General features: G+C 32.6%; 1 protein-coding gene across 1 annotated transcript in view; it reads right to left on the bottom strand.

The window, feature by feature from the left end:
• The window catches only part of Nrm (neuromusculin), a 246,140-nt gene extending 235,558 nt beyond the window's left edge, over positions 1 to 10,582 (bottom strand). Inside the window, exon 1 of the mRNA XM_083052589.1 lies at positions 9,731 to 10,582. Within this exon, the coding sequence (XP_082908715.1) occupies positions 9,731 to 9,836 (106 nt within the window). The 5' untranslated portion in view covers positions 9,837 to 10,582. The remainder of the gene's footprint in view (positions 1 to 9,730) is intronic.
• Between the last annotated feature and the right edge of the window lie 1,543 nt (positions 10,583 to 12,125).

A 12,125-nucleotide genomic window follows, 5' to 3' on the forward strand; every position in this document is an offset into this window, starting at 1 on the left:
TTTGCGATGGTCTCATCAGTTCGATAAACGTAGATCTGTTATACTTTACTAAACGCGTAATTAAAAATATTTTTATTTCGCACTCTTGTATACACGTAGACTTAAATATTTTTTATGTATATAATTTTTAATATATTTTTAAATTATTTTATAAATCGACAACATAAATAAATCTTGTTTTTTATTATTTTCTCTAAGAAAACTTAATTTTAGTGACGTTTTATTTAAAGCATTGATTGTAGCAATAATTGAACTATCCAAATTAATTAGATTCTACCATAAGAAGAGAAAAATAAGAATTGTAATCTCTTTAGGCATCTATATGGAACCGAAAAGTCACTCGACATGTTTCGGACACTGTGTACAGAGGAATCCCTATTTCCAGACCCCGTTTTATTCACGGATCGTTGATTCGCGTAGTTATTTCAAACGCTTTGCTATACTTTCTTCTAAGGGGAGGATGAACAGAATTTCTGTTAAGTATCTTATTAAAGTAACGTTTGTGAAAAAAAATACAGAGAAATATTAGCGACGAGGGGAATTCGAATATATTTCTACTTTTACCTTTATGTAAAAGTTTCGATGAGAAGTTAGTATATAAAGATTCGGATTTCCTTTCACGGCGTGACTGTTATTAATATCCCCCGACAGTATCCTTTTGAATGTAAATTGATAAAACTTTGCGTTAAAAGTTAACAGAAACTTTTGATTGCGCGAAACGAAGTCCGGAACGAAATTTGTGACAAACCGTTTCTGACAAAAGCATTGGTATATTTATATTACATTTCATTTATGATAAACGAAATAATATTTGCGAGATATTATAGATGTATATTCGATATTGATATTAGTCGCGAAAATGCATGATTCCGCAGTTTCTGCAATTATATATACAAGTAGGTGTGCGAAATTATACGAAGCTCCGATCTCGGATAAATGTAATATTAATGTGATAACGATAATTTCAAGCACTTTCTAATTAATTAAACATGCATTTCGCGGAAATTGTTTGTCCGATAAATAAGCTTTAATTGGACATTAAGTAAGAAAATAAGCTTTTTTTTAAATTGATATAAAAAATTCAACTCGTTATAACGCGCTATTCGAAAATGATCACATTTTATTCCAATTAAAAAAAATTGCATAAGTTCGAGCACGTGCTTTTTATTTGAATTTTTATAATTTTTAATTGCACCTCACGATCGGCCGAATGTTTCATACGTTTCTCATTACCGTCCTTGTTAACGACTATGGGTGAAATAATTGCAATGAGTTACATTATTATTATTATTTTTCGACATTTTTTTGCCACATTTTTATATCTAACGAAAGTTGGAGAGAGCGTATCCTGAAAAAAGTATATCCGTTGCTGTCGCTAAGCTTAATCAGTTTCGATGATGATACACTGTGTAGGTATATGATCGTTCAGAAAATATCAGGAGATTTCTATGCATAAAGAAATATGAAAAAATATTATATAAAAAAAGTACATGTAAAAATAAGATAGATAGCATAATTGCATATTATATGTTTTCATAAAAGTAAAAATTAATATGGCATCCTTACAACCGAAAGATTTATTATAAAAACTAGTAAAGCATTTTTTACGAGTTGTATAAGTTAATGTAATATCTAATGATGTAGAAATATGTGAAAATGTTGTGAAAATATGCGAAAATCATTGACTGCAAATGCGAAATTAATACTGCAACATTCGTGAAATCGCATTGTTGAATTTTAAGTAACAATTTTTAACCGACTATGTACATAATATATGTATATATCTATTATTGACATTATTCCAGCACTGTGCTAATATAAATAAATGTCTCTCTCTTTCTTTCTCTCTTTGATATGTCGTTGCGCTTTATTTAAAAAAAAAGTTTAATCAAATTTTGCAAAAACATATTTGTATTGTACAACAGAACAAAGTACTCATTAAGCTTTTTAAATAATTAAATTATGTAGACACGTTTCAAATTTATCGTCCAAGTGAATTCCATAAAATTAGCAGTCCATTTTTACAATTTCAATATAATTGATGAGATTCTAGCTCATTTTTCTCCAAAAAGCTCCTGTTTCAAAACGAGTTACAACACGATTAATTTATTGTAAAAAAATGATCTAAAAAAGGTATGTTCAAATAAGATTTTTACGTTTACAAAAATCATATTTAATATTAAAAGAAAATAATTAGCTCTCTCTAAAAATGCAGCCCGCAATTAGGCAGACCAAATAATTATTTTTTAATACTTATAACATATCTCTTTTATACATATATGTATATACAGGGTGTTTCTAAAACTATGTCAGAGATTTTAAGGGCGTATTCTAGGGGTCAAAATAAGAAAAAAAGTTCCTATAAACATGGGTTCAAAAATGCTTTCCCTCCGAGTTGTAACCCCCTAAAGTTGGGGGAAATAATCGAAAAATGTATCCTAGCTCTCGGAGACTTTTTCACAGATCATTGAAATTGTGTACAGCGTAATAATTAATAGTGACCTTATTTATATGTGGTTTTGACAATTTAATCTGATTTTGAGGGGAAGATATGGTGTTATAATTTTTATTTTTGGACCCATGTTTACACGAACTTTTTTTCTTATTTTGACCCCTAGAATACGCTTTTATAATCTCTGACTTAGTTTTAGAAACACCCTATATATATAAAATTATATATATTGTTTAATATATGTATATATATTTATTTATTTAAATATTTTCGTCAGATTCGACAGATCTCAAGCTCTAATTTGCCACGCTGCGAAATGATAACAATATAACTCTCGTAATTTGCATTGCTCCATACATTTGCGCATTATTGCTATGCGGATGTGCAACATATCGCGTTCCGAGCGGTCGATGCCGCTTTTAGAAAGCTTCTGTTGCACTTGCCTCCCTCGTGCGTCGGCCACATTAGCGCGCTTCGCGGCCTATCGTGTGTGTTTGTTGGTTCTCGAGCAGGCGATCATACGGATTTAGAACTTGCTTGGGACTTGGCCAGAGCACGTGACGTGCCTCCAGATTACTAAAATTTGAAGTATTCCCGACGTAATTGCGCGCACACGACGTGCAAGTGCAGCGACAGCACGTTATCTCCCCGTGTAATGCATTTAAGATTTTATTTTATTACCGCTGCGAGGCAAAATCACGTCGTAAACTAATTTTATCCAAACGTTAAATGTATAATATATTTATATTTATTAAAAAACGAGCTTAAGGTATCTTACACGCAGTTTATAATTTTATATTAAAAATATTGATGAAAATAATTAATAACTGATAATAATTGTAAATAATTAATAATTAAAATAATCTTAATGTGTTAAAGAGGCCAACTGACGAGCAAATTAAAAGGTTATGTTTAATATAATATATTTAAATACATCTTATAATTTATATAAATTGATGATTGAAATTTTCAGACGTTTCGACTGTACGCAGTCTTCCTCAATGTTAAAATTAAAACTATAAATCTAATGATAGCGCAATTAAACTATAAATCTAATGATAGCGCAATTAAAATTTTAACAATTAGTTACGATTTTCTTAACTAATTATCAATAAGACAAGATGGTTAATGTCAGTGGTTCTCTTAATATGAGCTTGCAAAAAAACATGTTTGCAGTCTTCCTCAATGTTAAAATTAAAACTATAAATCTAATGATAGCGCAATTAAAATTTTAACCAATTGGATGCGATTTTCTTAACTAATTATCAATAAGACAAAATGGTTATAGTAACAATATGTAAGACGTAATGTCAGTGGTTTTCTTAACGAAGATGTTATAAGTGGGAACATTTTCCAATTCCATCGTTTGAAGGCATGGAATTGTCGTGGTTCTCGAGTGTATTAAAAAACCGCTAAATAAGTCAGGAAATTACATTATTAGGAATGAAATGTTTGGATAAATTATTGTTGAATAATTACTTACAAGTGTGTCTGTTAAATATGAGCTTGCAAAAAAACATGTTTATGATGTTGTGTATTATCTTGTTTCCAAAAAGACTATGTGTAACTGTTCCTTTGTGAGAATTTATATATCAAGAGTTTTTTAGACAATGTTTATTATTTTTATAAGCCTGTTTGTCCTCTTTATTTGTTAGATTTGAAAATTGACAGTTTTTTAAAAATATCAGAATAAGAATCACTAAGCAACTCTGTGTCTTTTTTCGAATTCAACCCATTTTTTTGTTCTTTTATGTTTAACATTTCAGAAATTAATCTTTTGCAAAAATTAGCCTCGCAATCTAAAACTTTAACATTTTCCCAATCGAAAGTATGATTTTCTTTGATTGTATGTTCAGATATTACTGAATGTTTGTTGCTATCCATTTTTATGTTGTTCTTATGTTCTTTTATTCTAGTCTTTAGTTGTCTCTTCGTTTGACCCACATACGATGCATCGCATTCTTTGCAATTAATCTTATAAATGACATTAGAATTTTGTGTACGTTGGTTAATATCTTTATGGGTTCTCTTATGATTTTATTAAGTTTATTTAAACAACGGTAACCAATCGTTATGTTTTTTAATTGAAGAAACAACCATTTCCGTTACTCTATTAATGTATGGTACAACCATGACCTTATTGCTTTCCTCATTTGTTTCTGAGATATTAGATTGTGTTAATATATTATTGTGCTTGTTTAACATAATATTATTGGATACAAGATATTTTAATCTCTGGTTAATTTTATTAAAAATTAAACTAAGAGGGTAACCATTGTTTAGTAGAATATTGATAATAATTTCTAAATTTTTTTTTGTAAAATTGTGGATGTGACAGTAATAAGCTTCTATCAGTTAAATTAAAAATTATTCCAATTTTATGATACTCTGGGTGACTGGAAAAGTAAGACAAAACTCTACCCGAAAACGTTTCTTTTTGATACCAATCTATAAAAATTGTATTGTTAATTATTTTAATTGTAAGGTCTAAAAAGTTTAAACTGTGGTTTCTCTCTTGTTCAATTGTGAATTGTAATCTGTCATGGTAGTCATTAAGTAACTTTACGATTCTGTCAATGTCTTATATCGTCAACATATCTATAATAAAATGTAAAACTGTTTTTGTTAAAAATTGTCTCCTCCAGATCTTGCATGACCAAGTCCGCAATTATGGGAGATAAAGGAGATCCCATAGGAGTCCCAAATGTTTGTTTATATATGGTGTTGTTGAAAACAAAATATGTCGATGTTAAAATAAAATTTACAGCTTGTGTAAATACATTAATAGAGTAACGGAAATGGTTGTTTCTTCAATTAAAAAAACTAATAATAAATCAAACATAACGATTGGTTACCGTTGTTTAAATAAACTTAATAAAATCATAAGAACCCATAAAGATATTAACCAACATACACAAAATTCTAATGTTATTTATAAGATTAATTGCAAAGAATGCGATGCATCGTATGTGGGTCAAAGAGACAACTAAAGACTAGAATAAAAAAACATAAGAACAACATAAAAACGGATAGCAACAAACATTCAGTAATATCTGAACATACAATCAAAGAAAATCATACTTTCGATTGGCAAAATGTTAAAGTTTTAGATTGCGAGGCTAATTTTTGCAAAAGATTAATTTCTGAAATGTTAAACATAAAAGAACAAAAAAATGGGTTGAATTCGAAAAAAGACACAGAGTTGCTTAGTGATTCTTATTCTGATATTTTAAAAAAACTATCAACTTTTAAATCTAACAAATAAAGAGGACAAACAGGCTTATAAAAATAATAAACATTGTCTAAAAAACTCTTGATATATAAATTCTCACAAAGGAACAGTTACACATAGTCTTTTTGGAAACAAGATAATACACAACATCATAAACATGTTTTTTTGCAAGCTCATATTTAACAGACACACTTGTAAGTAATTATTCAACAATAATTTATCGAAACATTTCATTCCTAATAATGTAATTTCCTGACTTATTTAGCGGTTTTTTAATACACTCGAGAACCACGACAATTTCACGCCTTCAAACGATGGAATTGGAAAATGTTCCCACTTATAACATCTTCGTTAAGAAAACCACTGACATTACGTCTTACATATTGTTACTATAACCATTTTGTCTTATTGATAATTAGTTAAGAAAATCGCATCCAATTGGTTAAAATTTTAATTGCGCTATCATTAGATTTATAGTTTTAATTTTAACATTGAGGAAGACTGCAAACATGTTTTTTTGCAAGCTCATATTAAGAGAACCACTGACATTAACCATCTTGTCTTATTGATAATTAGTTAAGAAAATCGTAACTAATTGTTAAAATTTTAATTGCGCTATCATTAGATTTATAGTTTAATTGCGCTATCATTAGATTTATAGTTTTAATTTTAACATTGAGGAAGACTGCGTACAGTCGAAACGTCTGAAAATTTCAATCATCAATTTATATAAATTATAAAATGTATTTAAATATATTATATTAAACATAATTAAATAAACTTTTAATTTGCTCGTCAGTTGGCCTTTTTAACACATTAAGATTATTTTAATAATACACGAGCGTTATTTTTATTAATTTTTACTTATTTTTTATTTCTATTTATTAATTTTTATTTTTATTTTTATTTTTACTTTTGTTTTATAAATTAATAATTATTTAATAATTAGTTATTAACGTAATTTAATTTCATATAATAATTTTTGATAAATATTTAATTATCATTTATGAATTATTTATTAAATAATAATTAAATAATTATTTATTAAAAAAAATATTTCTTTACTATATTATGAATTGATCACGATTCATCACGATTCCGAATTATCTTATAAATAAATAATCATTCTCAATTTTAATCGTGCCTTAATACGTACCTTGAGTACCTATCACACTTTCTTGAATGCAACTCACGAAAATATGCTGCGCGCGCACAGTTCCTAAATTGTTTCGTGCAACAAAAGTTACGGAACAGTAAAGCCGCATGATGGCTGCTAAGTGATTTTCAGGGGTGTCGTTTATACGCGAAGATATCGGTAACGAAGGCGACTCTCGACAATTTATATATTTTTCTCCTTTCTTTTTTTAATTTTCTTTTTGCGCATAATATCTATGTATGCATCGCGTAAATAACAACGTGGATAAGGTCAGCGTAAATTTATTCTCGACCAGTATATATTTAAAGTATCCGTTCATCGAGCAATATACATCGATGCATATATGCACCAGCACTGCGTGCATCGCTATTTTTAAATTTCGATTCCGAGATTTCTTCGCAACGCATATGTATTAGAAAAAAAAAAAAAAAACATGCAATTTCGGATCAATACGTACGAAGTAAATAGCAGGAAATTTCATGCTCGCGAACGAAGGACGGCTTGGTACATATACTATATATTCGCGAAAAACCTGCTAAATCCGTGCCTTTGCAACCGACACACCCACAAATGCAAACACACGTTTACGTATAGGAATCCTGAAATGCGAAAATATTGTGTATATTTTTTACTTTTGTGTCCTCGACGATATCTCTCGGGGACAGTTTTTTTGCACTCGACGCAGCAAGGATTTGATTACACGCACATCTATACTAGATAACGCAGGGTGCATATGCAGAATGTTTTTAAATAAGTGTGAAAAATTTTAGGAGATGATTCTTTGTCGAAAATTAAAGGTGGTTTTTCATAAACATATACTCCTACATCCCTCCCTGAGGAGTTACACTCCTCCAAAGAGGGAGATGAAAATTAAGTTTTTATGTTTCTTCTTGAAAACTATTGATTTTACGAAAAAAATAGAAGAAATAAAAAAGTTTCTAAAGGAATAAAGTTCTCTAACGCATATTTTTATATGATCATATTCCGGTTCGTTAAAAAGTTTTAATAAAAAATTAAATAGGGGTTGTTAGTTTCATCCCCTTATAATGATACGGGAACATTTTTTAAATATTAATAAGTATTCTTTGGACTAGTGGAAAATATCTATCAAATTTTATTTTTTTAACTTGTCAAAATTTGAGAAAAAAATTAAAAACCTATTTTACCTCCCCCTTCTCAGGGAAGGATATAGAAGTACATGTTGTTATATGAAAAACCTCTTTTAATTTTCGACAAAGAATCATCTCCTAAAATATTTCGCACTTATTTAGCATCACCCTATATATATATATATATACGTCTGTATACATGTGTGCGCGCATATTGCGGACGAAAGTGCGTGTTTTGAATTTCTCCCGCAGCCCTCAAGACGCGAATACTTGCGGGATGTCCGCTTTTTTTTCCCTTTCATCTGATTTTCAATGGCCGTCGTGCACATATCCGGGGGCTGGGGCTATTATTCCGCGGCCTTGAACACGCGAGGCTCCCGTTCTCGTGCACGTTTACGTTAAGTTACGTTATATTACACACGCAAACGCATACATACACACATACATAGTTTAAGAGAGAGAGAGGGAATATTAGTTAGACAGACGAACGGGAGCGCGCGTTTGCCATTCGTGCAACATTAAAATCTCGTTTCGCTGAATCGTAGCAGCAGGTGGGACAACGGGCGTCGCTTTACCGTGGGGGAAATTATACCTGCGTTTATATAAAAGTGTTCTTCCCTGAATTTCTGCTCGCTGTGAGCGTTATTGTTTTCCTCAACTCGTCCGCCAGCCTCTTTCCCATGAGCCTCGCGGGCTCTTCGGGGAGACATTAAGGAGCCCCTCCGTTGCTTGTTAGCTCCTTCGTACAGTTTTCCTACCCCGATTTTCCATACATCATTTTTCGCGTTTCATCGTAAACTGACTTTTGTTTATCTATTTTTTCAAATTTTCTCCATCACATTTTATATTTGTAATGCGCAGAATTAATTAATAATTATTTTTATAATTAATAATTAACTTTTACAATTATTTTTATATTAATAATTTTACATTAATAATTTTTTATATTAATAATTATTAATTATTTTTTTATAAAAAAAAATGAAATATATTATTGGATAATTTGTGAGATGATTGATCATCGCGTTGAGAGAAAGACTTAAAAATATAGATCAATAATAGTGTCGCGAAGATTCGGAGTAACGTATTATTCATTGCCAGATATAATACTGTATGACGTAATTCTTTTTTTGACGCTGTTACTTCATCGTTAAATATTACATACGTCAAAGTATTTGTAGACGCGGTGTATTATGGCAGCTTCCAACCTTCGGAAATCGAAACCGTGTCGCGGAGAGTGACTAAGAGTTGCGCTAAGAAAGCTTTACTCCCCACGAGCAGCGTCATAACCGTTTACATCCGTTTATTTATGGATGATAAAATGACTTTTATAAACGGGGGATTAAGTAGATTTGACGGTACACAGTTTATTTCCGTATTGCGCGGCAGCAGCCTCGTTTTTGCATCAGAAAACAAAGAGAAGACGATGATTGTTTCGTTGTAATTTTTAAATGAGGGATTTTTACATTAACGTCCACAAAATGAAACGAGAAGTCAATCTCGAGCAAATTTTGCCTCGAATTTTCCTACCCTTTTTCGTGTTTCTCTCTACTCTCCAGTTATTAGATTGAATTTATGCCCGCAAACTCCGACTGATCTTTAGCCACGTTCCTGCATATACGACTGTTTAAAGCCGTCAAGCACCTGTCAGATGCATATAGTGATGCATTATACATGTGCCGACACACAGATTGCGGGGAACTCTTTAACGATCTCACTCCTTTCCCGGATTCCTCATTTGGGTACCAAACCCGAGCGGGAAATTTAGAACGATGACTCACCCTCAGCCTCGCGTAGAAGGACGGATCCGCCGAGAAACAGGAAGACGATCGCCGTAGTCGCTCGCATTTCCATGGCCCTGCGGAAGACGTGCTGTCCCCAGTGCATGATCGAGAGAGAGAGTGGGAACCCACCTGGGGGATCCGTTGACGGGGTATCTAAACTTTCCTAGCGCACCACAATCATCAAGAGAGCACCACGGCGTTCACCAAAACAGCCACCAGTAATTTCCACACAAAATCACGATCAACGAAGTCGAAGTGAGAACTCTCTCACTGTTCCATGCGTCCGCTATCGCTCGTCCTGTTCACCAGCACTTCGACTTTGGGTTCGGTGCGATTTGAAGGGAACCAATCTAGGAGAAGAAATAGGCGAGAAACACACTCGCCGGTTTTTTCCCTCGAGAAATTCTCTTCTACCTCGGCGAAAAAGAAGACTCCTCTGACGAAAAGGAAGACTGACAGGAAGAGAAGAACCAAGGAAAGAACAGAGAGGGGGAGAACACACGTGCGCGCTCGATAAGGGGTTCTTCAAGGGGCGTCGACAGCCTAGTAGATCCAACGAAATGACGCTCCTTTATCAGCGATCATTTATCAGCGACCTTGTGGGGGAGGGTGAGACTGATCCAACGGTTCGCGAGGACGACGACGAGGCTGGCGGGAGCGGACCGACCGATCCGGAGACAGAATCGCGAGCGACTGGCGAGCGTTTCCCGAGGTGAGGTGGAGGCGAATCGTGCGCTTACCCGAAACTAAGCGATTCGCGGCCGTCGTCGGCGCGGCGCGCACCTGTCGTTCCGCGGCTCGCTGCGCATGTCTCTAGCCGAGAGAAGCCGACAACCGACTGCCGAAGAGGAGCCCTGTGTCCGTTCCTGAAGGGGATACGGGCGGCTGTCTAGCGGCAGGTGGGAGAGGGGCGAGTAAACGGGAGCGACGCGGTGGATTCCGCGAGGAGATGAAAAGGGGAGACACCAGCGCGGGGAACCAAACCTGCCGGTATGTGTCTGTGTGGATGCCAAATTAAGATTTTCCGCCGGATCCCCAGCTCCACTCGAAGGGTCTCTTCCCAACCCCCACCCCTCTGTCTCTATCTATCTCTCTCTATCTCTCTATCTATCCCCTTCGGTGAGGCTTTCGAGCGGTTCAAGCCACAAGACTTTGGGGTAGGTCGCGACTCGCGGATGGGGATTATCAAACTGCACGAACTTCAAAATCAGCGAGATTGTGATGCATTTCTCTGATGCACCACGTGATTATGTTGCTTTCATATATAGAACAAGCTGCTAAGATTTAGATTTATCGAAGCGCTTGTGCAAAAAACGAATGGAACGCTTTAAGAATCTAATCAACATTAAAAAATGTAATTATATAATTTTAATGTTACGTATAAGAGTTTTTGGAAAAATTCTTTCTTGTATTGAATATTTAAAACTTTAAATACTCTCTAATGGCTTCGGGTATTGCGGGAGAGATTAGTGTGTTTAAAAAGAAACTTGAAACAAATATGTATATTATCTTAATGATGCGTATTAAAATATCTCAGCCTCTGCTATAATTTTTCAATAATAGTCAATGATATCGCAAAACTGTTTTTGAACTTCCAATGACTCGTAAAAAAATATTGCGTTAGAAGGGGTTTGCAAAAAAGATTAGAAACTATAAATCACATTTAAAATTGTAACTAAGAATTTTACCCTTTAGAACATGATAAATGAATAAAGTTTTTTCTCGAAATTTTTTCAAATATTTTATCCAATTTACAGAAATGCATATATAATTTTTATTTATTAAGTCTAACATAAGCTAATAAATATTTTTAAATAAAGGAAGATAGAACATATTGAAATAATACTTTTTTTATATATACATATAAATCAGAAACATATATAATTTATATGTTTAATTTCATTACAAGTTCAGTCTTAAGCAGTTATTGAGAAATTTAAAAATTTCATTTTTTCTACATAATTTGATCTATATATCCTATGTGTAATTATTTATAAAAAAATCTAGTTTAAATAAAAAAAGTTAAACAAAAATGTAAAGATGTCAAGAAGTGTCAAAAAAATATCAGCGCGATATGTATTAAACAATAAATATACTATAATGATATCAAATTTATTATCAGATTATTTGTTGATCGATTGTCTGTTGTAGATACTTGTTCGCGATTATTCAGCACTCGAAATCTGTCAATATAGTTTATAAAAGAATTATTATTCTACCGAAAATGGAATATGAATATAAAATCGTTTTATGTCAAACAAAGTAATTTCGAAAGGAAATAGCGAAAGACACAGTGCCATTAAATAGAAATTAATTCTACAATCCAAAATTTATCTATTCTAAAAATATAGAATCTAGCCAGACGGTTATGTTTATTCTATGATAGAAAATA

The sequence above is a fragment of the Prenolepis imparis genome, unplaced genomic scaffold (assembly GCF_030444845.1).
Source record: "Prenolepis imparis isolate NDT839.2.m4 unplaced genomic scaffold, iyPreImpa1.0 SCAF_13, whole genome shotgun sequence".
Classification (NCBI taxonomy): Eukaryota; Metazoa; Arthropoda; class Insecta; order Hymenoptera; family Formicidae; genus Prenolepis; species Prenolepis imparis.